The sequence below is a fragment of the Hemitrygon akajei genome, chromosome 8 (genome assembly GCF_048418815.1).
Source record: "Hemitrygon akajei chromosome 8, sHemAka1.3, whole genome shotgun sequence".
NCBI classification, from domain to species: Eukaryota; Metazoa; Chordata; class Chondrichthyes; order Myliobatiformes; family Dasyatidae; genus Hemitrygon; species Hemitrygon akajei.
In genome coordinates this window covers 135,046,018-135,070,177 of record NC_133131.1, presented here as the reverse complement: position 1 = coordinate 135,070,177, position 24,160 = coordinate 135,046,018, and the positions used below count along the sequence as shown (strand labels likewise).

Genomic DNA, 24,160 nt, shown 5'->3' with positions numbered 1-24,160 from the left:
TTTAAGGTAAGGGGAGGGAAGTTCAAGGGGGATATTAGAGGAAGGTTTTTCACTCAGAGTGGTTGGTGGGTGGAATGCACTGCCTGAGTCAGTGGTGGAGGCAGATACACTAGTGAAATTTAAGAGACTACTAGACAGGTATATGGAGGAATTTAAAGTGGGGGGTTATATGGGTGGCAGGGTTTAAGTGTCGGCACAACATTGTGGGCCGAAGGGCCTGTAATGTGCTGTACTACTCTATGTTCTATGTTTGCTGTAATACCATGGGCTCTTACCTGGCAAACCAGCTTCATGTGTGGCACTTTGTCAAAGGTCTTCTGAAAATCCATGTACATATCATCCACCAATTCTCTCTTGTCTATCCTGATTGTTATTTCTTCAAATAATTCCAACAGATTTATCAAGCAAGATTTCCATTTGAGGAAACCATGCTGACTTTGGCACATTTTATCATTTGCCTTGAAGTACCCTGAAACCTCATTCTTAGTAATCGACTGCAACATATTCCCAGCCACTGAGTTCAGGTTAATTGGCCTATAGTTTCCTTTCTTCTGCCCTCTTCCTTTCTTAAAGAGGGAAATAATACTTGCAATTTTCCAGTCCTCCGGAACCATGCCAGAATCCAGTCATTCCTGAAGGATCATTACTAATGCCTTTGTAATCTCTTTAGCTAAATCTTTCAGAACCCTTGAATGTAGTCCATCTGGTCCAGGTGATTATCTACCTTCAGACCTTTCAGCTTCCCAAGCACTTTCTCCCTAGTAATTGCAATTGCACTCACTTCAGCTCTCAGGTCTGGAATATGCCCAGTGTCTTCCACAGAGAAGACAGATGCAAAATATATATTCAGTTCACCTGCCATTTCCTTGTCCCCCATTACCACCTCTCCAGCATTATTTCTCAATCGTCCAAAATCCACTCTTGCCTATCTTTACTCTTTATACATTTGAAATATCTTTTGGTATCCTTTTTGATATTATTAGCTAGTTTAATTTCATCTTTACTTTCCCTATGGCTTTTTTAGTTGCCTTCTGTTGTTTTCTTTAAAAAAAACAAGCTTCCCAATCTCATAGCTTTCCATTTACGTTTGTTCTATTATATGCCCTCCCTTTTATTTTTATGTTGTCTTTCCCTTCCTTTGTCAGCCATGGTCGAATCATCTTGCCTTTAGAATGCTTCTTTGGGATGTATCTATCCCGTGCTTTCTGAATTGTTCTCAGAAACTCCAGCCATTGCTGCTGTGCTGTCATCCCTGCTAGTGTCCCCTTCCAATTATCTCTGGCCAGCAACTCTTTTATGCCTCTGTAATTCTCTTTATTCCACTGTAATGCTGATACACTTGACTTTAGCTTCACCCTCTCAAATTGCATGGTGAATTCTATCATATTATGATCACTGTCTCTCAGGGCTAACAACCCTGACTGGTCAAATAAAACTGTTATGCCAAAGCAATGAAAAATCCTTCTACATCTGTTGTGACAGTATTCCTGTCTCTACTGGGACTTGCATGACTGACAGCAAACTGAGAAGAAGCTACTGACACCATGAAGGAAGATGTGAGCGCTGCCAGAGATGAAAGACCTTCATTGCTACCCGAAATGGGCAAAAGAGGAAAAAAAAATGATCATTGCCTTGAAGGCTTTCTTTTCCTAATCAAATCCAGTTCATTGCACAACATCCAATACTGAATAGCTGATTCCCTGGTAGGCTCAAACACAAGCTGTTCTAAAAAGCCATCTCATCGGCATTCTATGAGTCCTCCCTCTTGGCATCCAAAATTAGCAACAACATGATTTTTCCAATCTACATGCATATTGAAATCACCATTACTATTGTAATGTTGCCCTTTTGACATGCATTGTCTATCACCCATTTTAATTTGATGCCCACATCCTGGCTACACTTCAAAGGCTTGTACATAACTCCCATTAGGGTCTTTTTACCCTTGCAGTTCCTTAACTCTACCCACAATTCTAATTCTTCTGAAACTTTGCCACCTCTTTCTAAGGATTTTACTTCATGCACCCCCTCTTCCTACCTGCCTGCACTTTCAATACAATGTATTTCCTTGGATGCTGAGCTCCTAACTATAGTCTACAACACCACTTACTCAATCTCAGCAAGACCAAGGAGCTGATAATTGATTTCACGAGGAGGAAACCTGAGGTTCATGATCCTCGTTGGAGATCAGAGGAGCAGAGAGTCAGCAATTATAAATGCCTTGGTGTTATCATATCAGAGGAGTTGTCCTGGGCCCAGCATGTAAGTGCAATTACGAAGAAATCACAGCAGCACCTCTACCTCCTTAGGAGTTTGTGAGGAGTTGGCATGACATCTAAAACTTTGACAAACGTCTATCGATGTGTGGTGGAGAGAATACTGACTGGTTGCATCACAGCCTGGTGTGGAAACACCAGTGCCCTAGAACAGGAAAAAGTGGTGAATATCACGGGTCAGATCCTTCCCTCCTTTGAGCACATCTATACAGAGCAATGATGCAGGAGAGAATCATCCATCATCAGAGACCCACCCCACCCAGGTCATACTGTTTACTCACTGCTCCCATTAAGAAGGTGTTACAGGAGCCTCGGGACTCTCACTACCAGGTTCAGGAACAGTTATTACTCCTCAACCCTAAGGCACTTGAACCAAAGGGGATTACTTCATTCAACTTCACTTGCCCCAGCATTGAAATGTTCCCACAACTTATGGACTCACTTTCAAGGACTCTTCACTTTATGTTCTCAAAATCTATTCCTTACTCATTATTATTTCTTTCTTTTTGTATTTGCACAGTTTGTTGTTTTTTGCATACCATTTGAACACCCACTTGTTGCGGTCTTTCATTGATTCTATTATAATTATTATTCTATTATGGATTTATTGAGAATGCCCGCAAGAAGAGGAATCTTAGGGTTGCATAGTTGAGACATATGTCCTTTAATTATATTTATTTTATACTTTGATCTTCTTTCAGCCACAACTCAGTGAAGCCCACAACATCATACCTGCCAAACACTAACTGTGCAACAAGTTCATCTACATTATTCCATATATAATGTGTGCATTTAAATGTAACACCTTCAATCCTGTATTCATCACTCTTTTCGATTTTGTCCCCGTCACATTACAACTCATCCTACTGACTGCAATTTTGTCCTATTATCTCCCTGTTCATCTCATTACACACTTCCTCCACTTGTATACCAACTGTGCTGTTCATTTCCCTGTCGCTCAGCTTCCTATACCCCTGCCCAATTAATTTAAATCCTCCCCAACAGCTCTAGCAAACCTGCTTGCAAGGATATTGGCCCCTTCCGGGTTCAGGTATAACCCGTCCCTTTTGTACAGGTCATACCTTCACCAGAAGAGATCCCAATGATCTAGAAATCTGAAACCCTGCCCCAGGCACCAATTCTTCAGCCAAGCATTCATCTGTCAAAGCATCCTATTCTTAACCCTCAGTGGTGAGTAACAGAGACTGTAAATCAGAGATTACCTCCCTAGAGGTCCTACTTTTCAGCTTTCTACCTACCTCCATATATTCCCTCTTTAGGACCTCCTCATTTTTCCTACTTATGCCATTGGTGCCAATATGTACCAAGACTTCTGGCTGCTCACCGTCCACCTTTAGAATGACATGGACCCATCCTGAGATGTTCCTGACCCTGGTACCTGGGAGTCAATATACTATCTGGGTGTCTCTATTGCGTTCACAGATCTCACGTCTAGTCTATGGAATCCCCTATCACTACTGCAGTCCTCTTCTCCCCACTTCCCTTGTGAGCTACAGTGAGTGCCATAGACCCGGTCAATGCGGCTCCCCCCAGGAAGTCTCCCTTCCCTCCCCCCCCCCCAAAAAAGTATCCAAAATATTATACTTGTTCTTGAGGGGAATGGCCACAGGGTTAATCAGTACTGCCTGCCCATTTTCCTTCCCTCTCCTGACAGTCACCCAGTTACCTGCCTTCTGCAACTTAGGGATGACCATCTCCCTGTAGCTCCTGTCTATCATCTCAGTTTCCTGTATGAGCTGAAGATCATTGAGCTGCAGCACCAGTTCCCTAACATGCTCTCTGAGGAAATGCAGCTCACTGCACCTGGTGGAGCTGTATTTACCTGGAAGGCCCACATCTCACACAAAGAACACAACACAGCCCTGGAGCCATTCTTGCTGCTCTAAATGTGTACTAACAGATGAAGAAGCAGAAACTTACCAGATACTTAACTCGCCCAAGCTGTTTTCACTGAAGCCTGATGAGCCAAAGCCTTCCCACTGCAACACTGGTCCAGTCCAACAATGGCCACTCCACTTGTCCCTGCTTTATTTTTATTTGCCTTTGCTAATGAATCATGATGTGATTAAGTTGCTGAAAAATGCCAAAAGCCCATGAACACTCCTTTTTAAATCTCATTCACGGACCTGTGAGTTGCCTCCTCACTCGCCCTGTCGGGGCACTGGAAAAATGGCAAAAGCCCAAGGGTAAAGTTTACAGTGGAAGACAGGATAGATGTGAGTTTAGATTATATAATCACTCCTGATCTTTTCATGTAGCAGAGCATACTGGAGGGGCAGTGGCCTACTTCCTATATTTAATTTGTTCCTTAATACACTGAAATAACAATAACTTCACTTGTATTTAAAGGGATTAATCTAATTCATCTGAGAAACTCCTACAGCGATCCTAATATAATGAGCTTTTTATTATATAAAATATCACTGTTATATTTTTTACCTTTCAGATCGTATTCCATGTCCTCTCCTTTATTCTGGACTTGCAATTGCAAGGCTTACTTTATAATATGAGTAAAATATAAATGCAAAATGATTCAAGCTGTTTTCATTGGTGTGTTTCAATTGTCATATTTAATCCCTTTACTGCATATAGTCTTCTCCATTGTCTATCTAGTCATCAATAGCTCTGCTTATAGAAATCAAGAACACATGTTTTGGTATAATATAAATGTACTTTTATTGCAGATAAGTTATCTTATTTACATGCTGCCACAAGCCATAAAAGAAATCTATCAAATATTCCCTGGTGGAGTCCAGAGCTTGTCAGTAGATATAACAAATACAGAATACAGTGTACAGGATACAGCCTCACTCACTATACAACTTAGTACAGTCCAAATGCTAAAGGTCAGAGGTTTAGCATGATGTCAATCCTACCAGTCATATTGCATGCAGAAACACAGATGCAAATATATGAGGTTACAGATTTGATTTTTTTTTAGTTGCTAAATACTGCAGAGCTAAAGATTGTTGAAGTTTATGATTCTATGGATAATGAGTTCTTGTTTAAAGCCATTTCACCTTTAAACAAATTTGCACAAGTAAGTTGATTTAAAAAAAAGTGCAAACCCAAGGTTGTCATGTAACACAGCTAACCTTCATACTCAGAGATTAGGGATGAGGAAGGAATCAGCTAGTACAAAGTAAGGTGAAGTTGGTTCTATTTGACTAAAGCTAGATATAACTATGGGTTCCACTATTAACAGTGGCTACGTTACTAAGAATAATCTCTGGGAAAATAAAACCACAGGAACCTACTGATTCATATTAAAAAAATCTTAAAGAGCTATTAATACCAAACTATAATTCTCAGGGAGTACATAAGAATTTGTGAACACCAATTTAAACAAAAGGCCTTAATATAAATCGCACTGAAGATAATAATATTTCCAGAAGAAGTAATGGCTTGTGGGATAAATCTAAGCTCACTATTGTTATGTAGTTAATTAACGAACAGAAAGGAAATGGCTCCCATAAGTTAGCGTAGGTGCTTCAGCTTGGTGTAACAGTACATGACCATTGCATAAATCAGAGTGGTTTTGCCACATAAGTGTTTTCTAAATACTACAGCATTCCAGAATGCAGGTACATCTGACAAAATAGGTTTTTGTTAGATTGGATGCTGAGGAGAGAAAATTGAGGAAATGAAGAACATTGCACCAATTGGAATCCTAACTTCAATCCTGCTGTCACTGTTTCTATGTGTCCTTTTTATTAAAATTCAATGATATGGAATCCTTAGTTTAGTGATATGAAAACTGTTACTGTTCAGGAGCAAGTTGACCAGATTTATTGTCACATGTTTTTCTGATCATCAAAATCCCATGGGCAGATTGAGGCCATTTTCGACGTGTCCACTTCTTTGCAACGTGAATTTTTACTGTCCTTAATAGCAACTGCGCTTCCTCCTGCTACACGTTGAGTGGGACTGCTTTCCTCAACATCCCAGGGACACACCTCAACACGTTTGCTTTTCTCCATTCCTGCTTCATTGTTGGCTGTGTTTTTACTCTTTCCGGTTGCGGAACCAGGGGTTATTCTGACTTCCCTGGGACATCGTTCAGCCACAGGTGATCTGTCCACTGTTATTTCTGGCGCTTTATCCTTTTCTTTGTATTTACCCTTCATTTTCACCTTCTCTTCCTTTCTTTCTTTTGGTTTCTCTGTTTCCTTGCCTCTTCCTGTGGAAACCAAGGATTTGACAGATAGTCCAAACCCTTTCACTGCTGACTTTTTCTGGGGAATGCTGCTCAGTAATAAGGCTGAGGCAGTGGAAGCTGGACTTTTCTCGGATTCTGGAGAGTCTGCCTGTTCAAATTCCCAAGGACAAACATTCGCCCTGTTAACAGAAATTTGCTGCTGGCTGTCACTTGAAGTTAAAGGCTCTGACGTGGGTCCTTTGTCCTGTTCATCACCCAAGGGCTGTTCATTCTTGCCCTCCCCTTTCACACTCTGACTTTGTTCTGACACATTGTTCAGCGTTTCATTAAAGCCCCAGGGGCAAATCTCAGTATCCTTGCTCATATTACTTGTGAGGTTATCCTCCTCAACAGAAATAATTTCAGGCTGGTGAGGTACAGGTTTCCCACCCTCTCCCAGCATTGATTGTGGCTCCTCAAAGTCCCAGGGACACACTTCAACTCTCTCAGTGTTACTTTGTGGTGGCTGATTTGATTTGGTGATATTCTCCACCGTCTTGTGTTTATTGGCATTCTGAGTCTTCACACTTGAATGGGAATTGTGAATATTTTGAGATTCCACTGGTGCAATAGATACATGCTTTTGAACTCTGGATTCTGATGGAGTAGCAGGTTGTTCTTGGATCTCCCATGGACAGATTTCGGCTCTGTCAAAGTCATCACTCAGTAGAGGATTTGCTGCATCTGGACTACCTGTAGATTGACTACCAGGATGTTGTTTCATTATTCCAGCTTTTGAAGCCCTTTTTGATTCCTCAGGTATTAGCGAGTGGCTCAAAGAGTTTATTGGATGGGGTGTACTGTCTTCATTGCTATCTGTTGAGGTATTACCTTTGTTAGTGTCTTTACTTCTTTGCTGACTTTTTGGTTGTTTTGTGTGCTCTTCCAGGCTTTGTGCCTTGCCTGTCATTCCCAAGGTTTTCTCCTTTGCGCTAGCAATGACGCTGAGAGATTTCTGCAACATGGCTGTTCTTGGATGCAAGGGTTTCTTGTCAGCAGTTAAGTTATGTGCGCTGGCTGATTTACACACTAGAGGAACTGACTCAGTAGAAGTATTGTCCATCTTTTCATTGGTCTTTTTGACCAGCTTCTTTCCCATGAGTGAATCTAGCAGTCCAGCTTCCGTGCTGGAAACTTCCACCTTGTCTGTTCCAGGGATGCTGGAATCTTCACCTTGATCTCTCATGTGGTCATAGCTACTGAGAGACTTCTGCAGTAACAGTGCTTTACTTTTCATGGTGTCCTCTTTTGCTTTCAGACTGGATCCAGAGGGATCGAATGGGTTCCTTCTTCCAATGCTGATGCTGTTCCTGGCTAAAGCAGAGTCAGTGTGCTCTTTGTCCTCTCGGCTGCACTGCCTGCTTACCGTCTCTGGAATCTCAGTAATGCGCCTCATGATCGATCGCCCCAAACCCTTCTTGGAGCTTCTCTTTTTTTGCAGATGAGGGTTGTTGGCTGTCATCTTCTTCCTTTTGTAGATCTCCAGCTGTGCGTACAGTTTCTTAAGCTCATCCTGCAAAAAAGTAAGCCATGAGAAAAAAAATGCAATTACACAATGCACAAAATTGCACATACCATGATGCAAAGAGTCGGCACAACATTTTGCATCTGATTACAGAAAATTAGAGTTGAGCAATGAAATCAACAAATTTAAATTCGCCTGTTATTTAACAGTGGCTAGTAAAACCTGATACCATTTTATGAATCACTGTAGATTACGCATTGGCAAACTCAAGCCTTTGTTCATTTCCATTATTTCAGCCTTACTCATGGTATCATGAAATTGTACATCTGGGGAACAGTTCCCTTGGCCCATCGAGTCTCTGCTGACCATCAAACAATATGTGTTTACTAATCCTACAGGATTATATTTTACCCACAGTCCTATTAACTACCCAGATTCCACCATTCACCTACCCAAGTGGCCAATGAACATATTAACCTGCTCAACATGGGAATATGGGAGGAAATTGAAATAGACAGAAGATCAGAGGGAGAAAGTGGAGACCAAAGGTGAGGATTGAATGTGGGTCACAGGAGCTGTCAAGCAGTAATTCAAACAGCTGTACTACTGCATCACTTTAAGAAGTTCCATTAGTTTCTTGGAAAAATGAGCCATTATCATCAATCCCTTTTAAAGACTTTTATTATGTGATTGCCATTTCTACCATTGGTTCATAGATCTTCTGAGTCTAATTTGCGAACTTTAGAACTCATCAGAAAATTAGGCTTGATTTAGCTTGGAGGCAACTACAGTGTGGCAAAGCTCTTTTGAGGACAGGTAGCCCAGCAGACCAAATTTTGTGAAATAAATAGCTGCTTTATGTAACCTTTTAAAGATAAGGCACAGAGCAGTACCGCACAGGAAAAGGCCCTTCAGCCCACACTAATAATCAAATGGCCTACTAAACTAATCCTTTCTGGCTAGACAATGTCCATATCCTTCCTTTATCTCCTATCCAAGAGCCTGTTGAATGCCTCTGCCATATTTGCCTCCAACACCTCCCCAGGCAGTGCATTACAGGCACCCAGCACTTGCTGTGTAAACAAACTTGCTCCATATCTCCTTTGAATTTATCCCCTTTCACTTTAAGTGCTTGCCTTCTGGTATTGGGCATTTGAACCCATGGGAAAAAGATACTGACTGTCTACTCTAATTATGCCTCTCATAATCTTATAAACTTTTATCAGATCTCCCTTCAGCCTCCACTGCTGCAAAGAATACAACCCAAGTTTGATCAGCTTCTCCTTAATGCTCTTTCCCTCTAATCCAGGCAGGATTTTGGTGAATCTCTTCTGCACCCTCTCCAAAGCCTCCATATCCTTCCTTTAATGGGACAATCAGAAACAATTGCATTACTCCAGATGAAGCCTATCTGAAATTTTATAAAGCTACAACAGAACTTCACGACTCTTGAAATCAGTGCCTCAATTAATAAAGGCAAGCATGCCATATGCCTTCTTTACCACCCTATCAATCTGTGAAGCCACTTTCAGAGAGCTATGGATTTGGACTACAAGATCCTTTTACATGTTAACACTGTTAAGAGTCTTGCCATTAACAGTATACTGTCTCTTTACATTTTATCTCCCAAAGTGTGGTATTCCCAGTTTTGCCAGGTTAAAGGCCATCTGCAAATTCCCCACCCACATCTGCAATGGAGCTATATCCTTTGTCAGTCTGCTATGCTGTCCACAACACAACCAATCTTCATATTGAACCTATCTGGGGTGTGGTAGGTGTCACAGGGGTTATAGAAGAGGCGAGGTGTTACTCGATGGATTGTTACTGCAGTATGAGCATTCCTACAAGGTAGGTTGCTAAGGAATCTCCTCACCTGTTTACATTACCAGAGTTCTTGGTGTTTGAGAAACTTATCTACTAGAGGTTAAACATAAGAATGACTATTAAAACATAGCTATGATTACAATATTTAAATTTATGATCCACTTATCATAAATTGGTTGCCGCTTCATTTGCCTCAGGTAATGGGCAACTTCAAAGTAGGTTTAGCCCTTATTGAAGGACTGCTGTATTTTAATCTCCAACACAGCCACAAACTAGCAATTTTGCCAACCCAGCTACCGTTGTTATATCAATTTAGTACAACACTAGATTACTAAAAGTAATACTACCTTTCTATATTAATTATTTGGCAATGCAAATTATGGTAACAATGGAGATGAACTCAATATATATCTCTAAGAAGGAACTTTTCTGTTCATGCAGAAAAGATTCTATGCATCCAGTGACAAGTCATGTCACTGATCATTTAAACCCTCACTCAGCAATGTGAGAGTTGCCAAATATAGAAATATCACAGCCAACTTGGGTTTACCTACCTGGTCATTCCACTGTCATTCTTATCACTAAACCAGCTGATTTAATCCAGACCCAAGGTAAATCAAACAAACACAGTCTTATGTTTGTACTGTGAATGAAATCCCAATTTTCAAGAGAACCTTGACAAGGAAAGGATTTTTACCCTGATATCATCAGGATCCAGGCTGTGCTCACTCCAGGCTGAGGTAATGCTACTGTTCAAGTAGGACCCTGATCTGCCCATGTCCAACTCGTCTTCGTAAGCCTCTGTTGCAATGTCATCCCTGGGGTTGATGCCTGCTTGAAGAAACTAGGAGAGAAATTAAAGGGTCACTTTTGGATGTCAACAAAATGTGACAGCTGCAACCTAAAGGTAGAGTCTTTCTGATATTGAATTTTCCAACAGGTAACTCTTTCACACTTGATTCATTAGTTTCCAAATTTAAATATCCCAAAACTAATATAGGCTTGAATCTATAGAATAAAATTGAAATTATGTGATAAGCCTTTAAATACCAAAGGCAGATCCTTCAATTGATAAAGTGGAAAAGATAAATATCTACAGTACTCACGTCAGATCACAAATATTAACCTTAGATGTGGAAAATTGTTATCTATCCACTGACAGATGACATGTCTATAGAAAGGGACATACAGGATAATGCCATACCATGTCAAATCTAGAAGAGCAAATTCAGGGGATTCTTTGAGGATTAAAAGAAGCAAAGGAACTCATTGGATTTTCACCTTTCACCAATCAACTTCCTTTCTCTTTACTTCACGTCACCCATTCCCAGTTTCACCTCTCATTTTGTGGCTCTTCCACCCCTCCCCCACTTTCTTACTCTAATTCCTCGTCGTTTTTTCCAGCCCTGATGAAGGGCCTCAGCCTGAAACACTGACTTTACTCTTTTCCATTGATGCTGCCTGGCCTAATGAGTTCCTCCAGCATTCTGTGTGTGTTGCTTGGAATTTCACCTGAGTCATCTTTCCCTTCACTGGGATACATCTGCGAAGACCACTTACCCCAAGTAGTCCATCTGAATTTAGGAGAGCTCTCTTATATTCCTTGTAAACTTGGAATGTAACTTTGTTATAAGGACATAAGAAAAAGGCCTTCTGACTGTTCAAATCTGCTCGATCGTTCATCAGATCATGGTTGATCTACCTCAATGTCACTGTGTCCAGATCCCTGGATTTTAGGAATATCTAGAAGTCTATCAAACTCTGTTCTGAATGGAAACAACAAATAATTCAAATAATAGAGAATTCCAAAGATTAATCACCTTCTGAGTGAAGTTCTTATCTCAGTCCTGTATTACCTATTATTCCTTATGTTACCCCAGTTCTAGAACTTCCAGCACTGAGCTGCAAAAATGTTAGGTTTCAAAGATTCTTTTTAAAGTTTTTGGTTTCTTCTCAATCTTCTAAACTCTCAACTATCAGACTCTCAAGTCCTACTCATCCCCAGGTGGCAAATGCCCCACCTTTGGAATTAGTCCACACCTTCAATAATAAACACCTTTTTGGGTGAGGAGACCACACTACTCAAAATACTCAATGTTGTCTCACAACATTATAATAGCAGCAAGAAATCTTTTTTTTATTGCTCTGCTTAAATCTATCATAATAAATCATTCCCGCTGACATCAGGTGGGAGACAACCTCAGATATTAAAATTAGGCCTGACAGTTAAAATTGGCTCATCCTCGTGAGATTTCAGACCTCCACATGTGCAGCTATTCCAAGCCAAATAATACAATAATCAACAAAATGCTGCAGACCAGACCCAAGCGTATCATTCTGCCAAAATGAGATAAATACAGTAAATCAAAAATGAACACTAAATTCAACAATTTCAGGTAACCAGCCTTACCAATTTGTATCAGAACTAGTCCTTCATCAGAACTGTAAATGTGAGAAAACAAGATATTTTAATTTGCTAAGCAGCAAAGAGAATGAGAGAACAGAGAGAATGTCTGTGAGATGTTGCAGACCAAAGTTGTCAAGGTAACCATTTGCAACACTCAGATAGCAACAAACCCTACAAAAACATCTGTGGGATTGATTAAGGCACACCGTTTGCCTTAGGAAAAATAGTGCCAAAGTAAGTGAAGTATTTAGGAATAGAGGTGGTGGCCCTGGTGGTCAGGGTAGGCCTTTATTCCATGGAAAAGTAGGAGAATGAGGGATAATCTGATAGAAATGTTTAAATTTATGAGAGGCACAAATAAGGTAGTTAGTAACAGTCTTTTTCTCAGGGTAGGGGAATCTAAAACTGGGGGGCATAGTTTTAGGGAGGGAGGGAAAAGATTTAAAAGGGACATGAGGGGCAATTTATTCACACTGAGTGTGGTATGTGGAACTCACTATCAGAAGAACAGATTGAGGCAGGTGCAATACTATCATTTACCATTCACTTGAATAAGTACATGGAGGGGTGGCACAGAGGAATATGGGCTGAATACAGGAAATTGAGACTTTCTGGGTGATCACAGTGGTTGGCATGAACTCTTTAGGTCGTAGGGTATGAATTTGTGCTGTATTGCTCTATGCCGCTATGACGGCCTCCTTTCTGAAACTGGCCTACATGCAGTCCTCATGAAGTAGCAATGTTCCAGTAATGCATGAAACCAATCTGCACAGTGTCAACCACCTAAGATATTCTGTATCGTAACCACATCAGGCTTGGATAGGGTATAGTATGTTACTCTGCATGTTGAAATCATTCTTATCCCCCTGTCTTGTTAACACTAGGGGGTGCTGCTGCCCTGTTGAGGTTCTCACCATCTACTTCTTGAGGTGATATTGCAGGTAACATGGTGCAACAGACATTTTATCTCCTTGGACAAATAAACAGAAAGAAGTACTTCAGCTTGAAGCTATGCATTCCAGCCTTCAGGTCCTGAGTTTAATAATGAAACAAATGTGCAAGAGGAACATGGTAAAAAGGGTTTGATTGGTGGGCTGCAGGGGTAGAAGAGGAGGAGGTAAAGGAGTAATGAAAAATTGGAGGAATAGGGAAGTAACACCTGAGCAGAGGGGAAATCATAAAAAAGAACACAGAATCAAGAAGTGGGGGGAAAGTGGCTCAAATATAGAAGTAACGAGAGCCCTTCACCACTGAACTTTGCAGGTTCCCTGGGAAACATTTGGCTAGAGAATCATATTGCTGTCTAGGTATTGAAGTAAACTGATGGATGCCTTCTACAAGTTGTGGGCTTTTTTTTCTGCCTCGGGTATTTGATGGATTTTTTTAACAATTTTTTCTACATCTCAGTTATTCCATTATTGTCATTTTAACATCTCTCGTTGCACAGCTTCAGATTGCACTACAGTGCTGCTTTGACTCATCAGGATCAGATTTATTATCACTGATTTACATAACTCTGTTGTTTTGTGGCAGCAGTAGAATGCAACGACATAAAATTACTATAAATTACAAAGAGAAACAGTGTAAAAAAGGAATAACGGCAGTGTTCATGGATGCATGGACTGTTTACAAATCTGATGATGTAGGAAAAGAACCCATTGTATTTATTGGTGCATTTATTATTGCTTACTCTGTGAAGTTCATACAAATAAGGAATTTCATAGCACCCTGATGCATATGACAATAAACTAATCTGAATCTAAGCAGATAAACAGAGGCCCTGGAGATTCTCCCCTTGATCTTTCACACCACAATAAAGTGGCCACTGAGTGTATCTTCATTGTATTCTGCTGCGGTAGCCAATCCACATCAAGGTTCAACGTATTATGTGTTCAGAGATTATCTGTACACCACATGATTATTTGAGTTACTATTGCCTCCTTGTCTGCTTGAACCAGTTTGCCTCTTCCCCTCTGACTTCTCTTATTAACAGGGTGTTTACATCCACAGAACTGCCACTCACTGGATTTTTGTTTTTTGTTTTTTTGCACCATTCTCTGTAAGCACTAGAGACTGTTATGGAGGAAAATCTCAGGAGGTCAGCAGTTTATGAGATACTCAATCCACCCTAAATGGCACCAACAATAATTCCACAGTCTAAGAAACTTAGACCACATCTCTTCCCCATTCTGATGTTTGATCTGAACAACTGAACTGCTTGCCCATGTGTGCATGATTGTATGCATTGAGTTGCCACCACATGATTGGCTGATTAGATATTTGCATTAACAAGCGGGTGTACGTAATAAAGTGGCACCGAGTGTTGTCCTCTTGACATCATGCCTCTGATGTTGTTTGGCACTGAGTTCACTCAACTTGGTTAGCATAGGACTGACAGGGCTGTGCCGACCTAGAATCAATCCATTGGTGTTTTTTGGCACTGAGTTCACTCAACTTGGTTAGCATAGGACTGACAGGGCTGTGCCGACCTAGAATCAATCCATTGGTGTTGTTTGGCACTGAGTTCACTCAACTTGGTTAGCATAGGACTGACAACCTTGCCAACCTTGCTGTATTCTGCCTCGTGCTAGAGAAAATCAGGCACTGGCTATCATCAGGAGTATTTCCAGATTCTTCTTTGGACATTCCATGTGGTCAAATAACTTGATCTGGAAACAAGAAATGATAATTCCCTTTTTTCCCCCTTTGATTCCATCTTTTCTTATGGAGAAGTACCAATATGTTTTTGTTTGGTAGTTTTGTCATCTCCAACAGGGAGATCAGGATGCATTAGCACAAGTTACTCACGTTCTGCATGTTGTTTTCTACTAGACATTGCCCCTATTTGAATCCAGCCTATAAGGAAATTGGAGTGGCCACAGTCCACAAAAGCATTCTGATATTTTCACAGCATTAAACGTGCCTCCAATGATTTTAACCAACACGCAGTAGGGTTTTCAGATTTTAAAGGTGCAGCCTATGACCTGTGATTATTATTCAAAGATATTGTCTTGATGGAGGTGTACAAGATGATAAGAGCTTAGATCGAGTGGACAGCCAGAGACTTTTTCCTAGGGCAGAAATTGTAACTATTAGGGAGCTTAATTTTAAAGTGTTCAGAGAAAAGAAGGGGGGGGGGGGGGTTTCAGAAGCATGCTTTTTACACAAAGTGTATAGAATGCACTGTAGGGTGGTGGTAGGGATGTTTATGACAGCCACGTGGTTGTAAGGGAAATGGAGGACAGTGCCGGAGGGAAGGGTTAGATCAGGGGTGTCAAACTCATTTTAGGTCACGGGCCGGATTGAGCAAAATGCAGTTTCATGCGGGCCGGATCAGTCGGACGCGTGCGAACGCAGCTTTCGTTGCCTCCGTTTTTTCAGCCTGCTCTCATGTGTCTCAGTTTCTGCTATAACTACAAAGTGTTTCACTTTACAAATTCCGTTTCTTATGAAGAAGACTGCCGAGCAAGACTGCCGAATAAACACTAAAAACCCTGAAAACCTGGTACCTGAATAAACTCAGCATTAGCCATATCATACACCATAGGCGCTTCGATTACTGGGGCCAGCTTTAATAGTAATTAGATATTATCTTGCGGGCCAAAGATAATTCCACCGCGGGCCGGATTTGGCCCGCGGGCCTTGAGTTTGACATATATGGGTTAGATTGATTTTGCAATAGGTTAAAGGTCATCACAACATTGTGAGTCAAAGCTCCTGCACTGCGCTGTAATGCTCTGTGTTCTAGAAGGAGTGAACACTGCAGCAGATCAGCAAAGAGTTATCAGCAAATGATCTTCGTAATTCTAGTGATGCATTTTTTCTTGCATCAGCCAGCCTCAGATTTTGTTGATCAGCATACCTCACGTATTATTCCTAGTGACCCCTATCCACTGCAGCCTCACTACAAAATGCACAGCTGAGATCTGACAGCATGGCAAGCTCATCCCTCGCTACGGCCTGGGTCAATTCGCAGCAAGGGATTGGGGAGTGCACTCAAACGCAGTGATGTTTTACGGGTGTTGTAGATTGTAGATTAGTGTTCACTGTAGCACATGTGCATCAAAATAGGGTGAATTCCACTTTTTCAACACATTCATGCTAGGTCCTTTCAGGCCAGACCAACAGGTACTGTCAGAGTTCTGAGTCTGAAGAAGACAAGAAAATTTCACAGCCTTTCTGTTGACTCTGCATCCATACTTATGCAAGCTTCTCCAGAAATATGTTCCAAATGTCAAATAAACTGTTGCTTTTATTATTTTGATGAGATGTGCTCTTAAAACTCCAATGATTTACACTGTTTTAATCACACTTACATAATCTGCTACAGAAAGTGCAGCCATGCCAAACTTGAAAGTATCCCTCTCCAGGTATATTTTGCTTTCGTTCCAAAAAAATAGAACACACCATTCCACAAACTGGTAAGAAACCTAAAAATATTCCACAGCATCCTTTAAAGAAACAATCTGCCTCATATTTAACTCTCAGATTACTTAATAGAAGAGCATAGCGCATAGACCAACAAAGATCAGAAAAGGCCCTTCTGTCCACCATGTCCATGTCAAATATAATGCCATATTAAACTAAATCTCTTCTGCCTGTACACATTCCATACACCTTCATGTGTCTATCTAAAGGCCTCTTAAATACCACTACACTGTGCAGCCCATTCAAAGCATTAACACTCACTGGGTAAAAAAAAAATGACATATCTCCTTTAAACTTTCCCCCTCTCACCTTAAATACATATCCTCCAGTATTTGACATTGGGAAAAGTATTTTATGCGTGTCCTCGGACACTCTGGAGGCAACAGGTTTGGCTAACCTCTCCTTACAGCCCTATCCTCTAATCCAGTCAGCTTCGTGGTAGTTCCCTTCTGTACCTTTACCAAAGTCTCTACATCCTTCCTTGTAATGGAATGACCAAAACGGCACACAATACTCCAAGTGTTAGACACTCAGTAATTACTTGTTTTGTTGGATATTAGCTTTTTGAATTTAATCCGCAAGGGTTCAGATCTTACTTCTTGCTCCTTTCACCTTCCTTCTCATACATTCTGTGCTGAGAAAGGAATAACATTAAAAAATAGATTTGGAATTTTTGAACATTAAAATGGACTAAAGTGCAATTGGAAGATATGTGCCTCGTCAGTCTTCAAAATGTCAATGGTTCTGCCTGTAGATGCAATCTGATTTAAACATCAATTATCTATTGAATAGATACAACTTCATTGGCAGCTGACCACAGCAATAAGGTCAGGAGTAAAATTAATTAATTCATCTGACAAATAGGTGTGAAATGGAATTTGTTCTGTGAGGGATGGGTATGGCACAGCCAGTATTGAACAGCAAAAGCTGATTTTCTCTGCTGTAGTCACAGTCATCGACTTGTCAGTGGAATTATACCCTCAAGTCCCAAATTCAATTTAATGCTGACAACTCACGTCATGCAAACTGTGTCAGGGATAGTTTAAAAAAAATACTTAAGTATAAATGCAATGGTTTTGTATGTTAGTTCCAATCACTGTACTAGTAAAAGGTGAAGAAAATGTAAAGTATTAGTTTTGTGTATGACCCAAATGGCCATGCCTGTTCTTCCCCTTTGGATCAAAATCATATGTTGTGAAATATGGTGTTTTGCAGCAGCAGTGCATTGCAATGCACTATATATTTAAATTAAATAAGTAGTGCAAAAGGAGTGCAAAAAAAGAAGAAAAATAGTGAGATCGTGTACATGGGTTCATTGTCCATTCAGATGACGGCGGGGAAGAAGCTGGTCCAAAAAAATTGGAACACCATCTGAAAGGGTCTTTAAACTATGCCTAGCCACACAAACATGGCTGTAGAAAGAGTAGGACAGTAGGCTAGGCATGCACCCTCAAGGTATGCCAGCCTTTCCTTGAGAAGAATCAAGAATTCCAGGACTCTTAATTCTTGTTGGTATTTTATACTTGAGAAGAAGCAGTAATCCTGTGAGCAATGGATAACCAAGCTTACTAATTGAAGTCATGCTGTGCCGAAGAAGGTTAAATATTTAATAATTCTTTGAATTTATGCCTTAAAAGAATGTAGCATCAAAAATGCACACAGGTAGTGCAGCACCCTCAAATGGACATCAGCAAATCATGCTCTGGAAATTGAGGAATGCCATCTGTTTTTCATGTGCTACAATTGAAATCCTTTTTGGCTTTACCATAATGGTGCCTTGCTCTCTATCTGACCTTGACACAGTTTGGTGGACGGAATGGCAAGAAATGTTGCACCAAAACACCTGGACTACACATACAAAAATTGCATGCAGTTTGGCAAGAAACTCCAATATTGTTGCACGCAATAAACCTAAAAATCTATTATAATTAACAGATGTGCCTTTTCCTAATGTTTGCAAAATTAAAATCTGTTTTCCATCCTAACCCATTAAGGGGGATATGCACAAGATAGAATCTGATAATACAAAACTGCCAAGTCCAATATGTGCAAACCCAGCTAAGTCTTTTCAATTTTTTACTTTCATAAAGAAACCCAGTCTATTCACAAAAGTGCAGCATCATTCATAAGATCATGTGACAATGATATCCATATCATCTGACAAAAGACAGACTCAGGTCTAAGAGTGTGGCAGATGGTGGGTGCAGTTTGTGCATAATTTCATATTCGTTTGAAAGTCAAGCTCCAGGAGTTTGCTTCATCATGTTGCAAGTCAATTACAGAGGCGATGGTAAACATACCAAAGAGTGTACTTCATTAAAATGCATATTAAAATACAACCACAGACACAGAGGTTGGGTTTTTATTTCTAGCACAGTGACGGTGTGCTTCTTGGTACAGTGGTGTGTTGAGTCCACTGGATAAAATGAGATTAACTCATTAATAGACAAGCCTCTTCCGATCCTGACAGGGGCTGGTGTTGGAGACTGCCTGCCCATAGCCAGAGGAAATCGTATGCATCTGCAACACATCCAGCCGAATAAGTAGGGAGAGAAGCAGATGGGCTAAGGAACATTCATCAGAACTGTAAACGACAAGAGCACTTTAAAATAAAGCATAGGCAAGGAGGAGAGAATGGAGGGGATGTCACTGAAAGGTTGAAGATCAACGTTGTCAAGATAAATATATCAAAAACTGATACTTGAATTAAAATAGTACAGAGAAAAATTGAAATATATAACAAATTGAAACAAAGGTATAGGAACATACACAGAAATAAAGAGAGTCAACCTGAAATTAATATAATGAGTTTGGAGGGTTGTATTGTTACTCCTCAGAAGCTGAGCTGATTTTTCTCCAGTTTACCAGCTGCAGAATTGAAGTCATGTGGAATTATAACTTCAGGGTCACTTTGTCCTCTGAATACATTAATGTATTTGTCCAATCTGTTTTTGATTTCTCTCCAGTGTGAAGAGACCAAATGTTGAGTATTGAATGCAGTGCTCTAGATGGGAAGAAATCCAAGTGAACCTACACTTCATCTGGAAGAACTGGTGGGGCTCCTGTGTGATGGGAAGGGAAGAGATAAAAGGGCTGGTGTTGCATCTTCTGCTACTGCAGGGAAAAGACACATCTTCCTCTCCTCTCCCATTTCAGTATTCAGGGAGGAGCATTTTCACTGTGACCCTTCTGTCTCCATCAACTACTCTATTTCTCACACTACTTCCCTCTTGCAGCCATACCATATACAATAAACATTCTTTTGTCTCATCCCTTCTTTTCCCATTGACCAGAGATCCAACCAGTCTTTCAGGTCACTTCCATTTCTTCAAGTTTAACACACTTCTATTAATGCACTCAATGTGATCTCCTCTACATAGAGAAGCCAAAGAAAGATTTGGTGATCACTTTGTGAAACATCCCTTTCAGTCCATAGCATTGACCCTGAGCCTATTACTTTAATTCTTTGTCCCACATCCACTTTGACTTATATTGTTTGGCCTCCTACATACTGTATGTTCAGCTTAAGTTTGAAGAACAGTATGAACAATATAATGATAAACGATAAAGATTAGGTTTATTTGTCACATAGCCAACAAAACATTCATTGAAATGCATCATTTGCATCAATGACTAACACAGTCTGAGGATGTGTTGGAGGAGCCATCAAATGTCACCATGCTTCTGGCACCAACAGAGGATGCCCACAATTCACTAACTCTTATTAATCTGTATATTTTTTTGGAATGTGAGAGGAAACTGGAGCACGAGGAGAGTGTACAAGCTCCTTACATACAACGGCGGGAACTGAATACAGATTGTTGATCACTGGCACTGTAAAGTATTGGGCTAACTGATACACTACTGTACTGCCTCATCAAGTTCAACCTCTTGTTCAGCTTTATCATTATTCAGCAGTATGCATGAATACTGCCAAGCAAAACAACTTTCCTCCGTCCAAGCTGCACAACATACATATAACTTACACACGACACATAAGTACGAGGGGTGATTGTTAAGTTCGTGACCTAAGGTAGAAGGAGTCAAGTTTAGAAAACCTAGCACATTTATTTTTCAACATAGTCCCCTCCTACATTTACACACTTAGTCCAGCGGTCGTGGAGCATATGGATCTTGGACCTCCAGAAAGTGTCTACAGGTGAGTGATTGATAAGTTTGTGGCCTAAGGTAGAAGGAGATGACTTAAATAGCTCTCGTTACGTGGACATGCAGGTCAACTCTTTGAGTGATTATGCAGGAAGTTTGAAGTTAATAACTCATCTCTTTCTACTTTAGGCCACAAAGTTATCAATCACCCTGGTAATATTACTGCAAATAAATGAACAAATAATGAAATATATTCCAGAAGATTGACATTTTGCATAATGTGCATTTATAACTCAAGTTAAAAAGTGAAAGTAACCCTATTGGTGCTTCATAAGTGATAAGATCTGGATGCTGTCAGGGATTTCAGTAGTCACATGGCCTCGCGGAAGAAGCCATTTCCCATCCTAACATTCCTTGTTTGTTCTAATGTTACACAAGATCCTGCCTGATGGTAGGGGGTCAAAGAGATTATGGGGTAGATGGGAGGGATCCTTGACAATGCTAAGGGCCCTGATAAATATCTCAGATGGGTGAAAGAAGAACTTCATTGATCCTCTCAGCAGTCCTAGCAATCTTTTTTTAAAGGATGCCGCAACCCCCAGAATTTAATACTGAGTTTTATAATTTCAAAAAAGCTCCCATTTTTCAAAACACGTCTTTGTTTGAATTTAACAAGCTTCAGTTTGAACTTGTATCATCGGGGTACCCTCCAGCCATCTAGGGCTACATGTAGACCTGAGGCAGTGTGGGGTCTTTTCTGTTTTCACTTTGGATCACATCTGCTGTAATAGGAAGACTTTTGATGGTGACATTGAAGTCACCACAGATCCTGCAACACCTATTCTTATTGGCTACTGGGACCATTGGCATTGCCTATGAGCTCCACTCAATCTTGGAAAGAATTCCTTCAGCTTTTATGCAATCTAGCTCACTGGCTACTTCATTACAGATGGTACAAGGAACCAGATGAGCTTTGCAAACTTGGGTGTTGCATTTTCATTGAGAACAATTTTAGCTTTGATATGTTTGAGCTTTCCAATGCCATCCTTAAACATTGCTATGGCATTATCCATTCTAAATTCATTTTCAGTTGACATTTCTACAGGGGATGTGCCATGCAAATGGTGTATGAATGTCATATTACTTGTCTATTGTTAATGTTCACTTTGTTCATCTCAAGGCGAGCCAGTCCTGTGTCATTCTCATCATTGTCACATTTTTCATCAACAGCCTGTGGACTAGTGCTCTTTTTGAAATTGCAATTTGACTTATTTTCTCTTCCCTGTGCAGTCCATTTATTTTTGTCTGCTTGACATGTTCTTTGTATGTGTGCAGGTTTTGCCTTTAAGCCTGCATTACTCTGGTGTGCGTGAGCCTCGGCAACAATGGCAACACAATTTGCTCAGCTTGCCCAGTTTCTGTTTAGAAGTTGCAACTTTCTTCACGTTCACTTTCATTCTTGACTGCAACTCAATTTCATCTCTGTTTTAAATGCAAGTTGGGCTTCAGTTAGGAGCCGTTTTGAATGTTTTCTTGTAAGATTCCACAAACTAAATGATATTTCAGTGCATCATTAAGCCCCTCGTTGAACTGACAATGCCCAGCCAATCTCTTTAATTCAGCCACATATGCTGAAATTGATCTCCCTTCTCTTTGACTCCACTTATGAAATGTAAAGCATTTTCCAATCATTTATGGTTTCAGTTCTAAATGTTCCTGCATTACATTCACAATAACAGCAAAGCTCATTTCAGTTGGTTTGGGGAACAGTTAAACATCAAAGCAAAGTGTATGCCTTTAAACCCAATACACTCAGCAAAGTTTGTACTTGTTTCACTTTGGCTATTTCATTTGCTTTAAAATCTGCTCAATTAGCTCAGTATACATGAGCTAGTTATCTGTTGAGCAATCAAATGTGTCAATATTTCTGATGTAGCCAGCTACTTCTGCACTTTTTAAAATGATTACTATCACCTGGTACTCACTGTTTATGAACCAGTGAATTCTTCCATTTTCAACCTTTTTTTTTAACTTGATCACCTTTCCTTTTGTAAAGAAAATATGCTGCACCATAGGAAAAAAGGCATTGTGCTTTTTTCAAACTGGACCATTTCTTGTTGCAGTTTTGTTTTTAACTCAAACATCTCACTGCACTTTAACGGGCCAGTAATCAGTTTGGGTTATTTTTAAAATACTAATTTAAAGGAAAATACAGAGAGTCTGAAATGCAAATTTTAACTTAGTTTTTACTTTAAGCAAGATGTGCATGTATACTGTGGTGGTGTGATGACATATGCTATTTATGCACTGTAACAGATAACCCGCTATGCATTATGTAAACAACAATAAATACTTAATAAAACAATACAGTATATTTTAAAAAACTACTCAAATATTACAGAAATATTAAGTATACAACTCATTCTTGCTCCCAATAATGTTCATAAGGTCAAATCTGGTAAGTTTTAGTCTACAGATTTGTTGAGGCAACTAATGACAATGTCCTGCAGACAGTTCATGAAGCTACTTCTTTTACTTATTCTTTCAAATATGATTCTACTACTAAGCTGTGTGCAATTGGAACCTGTGATATATATTTTGATGATGCATTTTTGGGCTGATTGAGCGATCTGGTGCTTTACTGTCCCTGAAGGAGTTTGGTAATGTTGGGAGTGCAGTGCGCAGCCTGATAGCCTGAGGGATGAGGGTTATGTGATGGAGTGTTACAGTGAGGGACGAGGGTTATGTTACGGAGTGTTGCAATGAGGAAGCATAGGCTCCCGTGGTGCGAGCCTATGCTTCTCTCTGATGGAGGCACCGAGCAGTGTGGAAGTTGATGAAAATGAAAGCGGAGGATGGGCAGGCATTTGCCGCCGTTTACCTGCATTGAGCAGTCTTCCTCTTCCTCTCGCAAGCTGCTGTCTGAGGAAAGCGCAGGAGTCTTGGGATCCACATTGCAAGGGTTGATAGGCGAAACGCATTTTGGCGGGACTTAGAGGTTCATATTGCCCATGTCCCTGGATTCTGGTGACTATTTTTTGCTGATTTTGAGTGGTTTGATCAGGGTGATCGATGCACACTGGGGCACTGTTGTGTAGACTGGCTCTGCAGCCTGTAGTTGGCTATCAGTATGACACTGAACTGGACCCCTGCTTTGATGTGATATTTTATGTGCTGTAAAGCTCACTTTTTGCCATTTGCACAATTTGTTCTTTACTTTGTGTTTAATTTTTAAAATGGGTTTCATGGTGTTTCTCTGTTTCTTGGCTGCTTCTAGAAGGATGGTCTCAAAGTTGTACTCTGTATACAGTACATACTTCGATAATAAATGTACTTTGACTGATTTGAAAAGATTTTGTGGGGATCAGAGAGCAGAACTACATTACTGATTATTTTACTGAATTGCAAAGTATGCCAAAAGAGCAAATGACTTA

The 24,160-nt window shown here is 40.3% G+C and overlaps 1 protein-coding gene across 1 annotated transcript in view; it reads right to left on the bottom strand.

The window, feature by feature from the left end:
• Positions 1-4,964: 4,964 nt before the first annotated feature.
• The window catches only part of gpr158a (G protein-coupled receptor 158a), a 598,627-nt gene continuing 579,431 nt past the window's right edge, over positions 4,965-24,160 (bottom strand). The window contains exons 10-11 of the mRNA XM_073054683.1: positions 10,482-10,628; positions 4,965-8,008 (exon numbers count right to left, since the gene is read on the bottom strand). Coding sequence (XP_072910784.1) covers positions 6,092-8,008; positions 10,482-10,628 — 2,064 coding nt within the window. The 3' untranslated portion in view covers positions 4,965-6,091. The remainder of the gene's footprint in view (positions 8,009-10,481; positions 10,629-24,160) is intronic.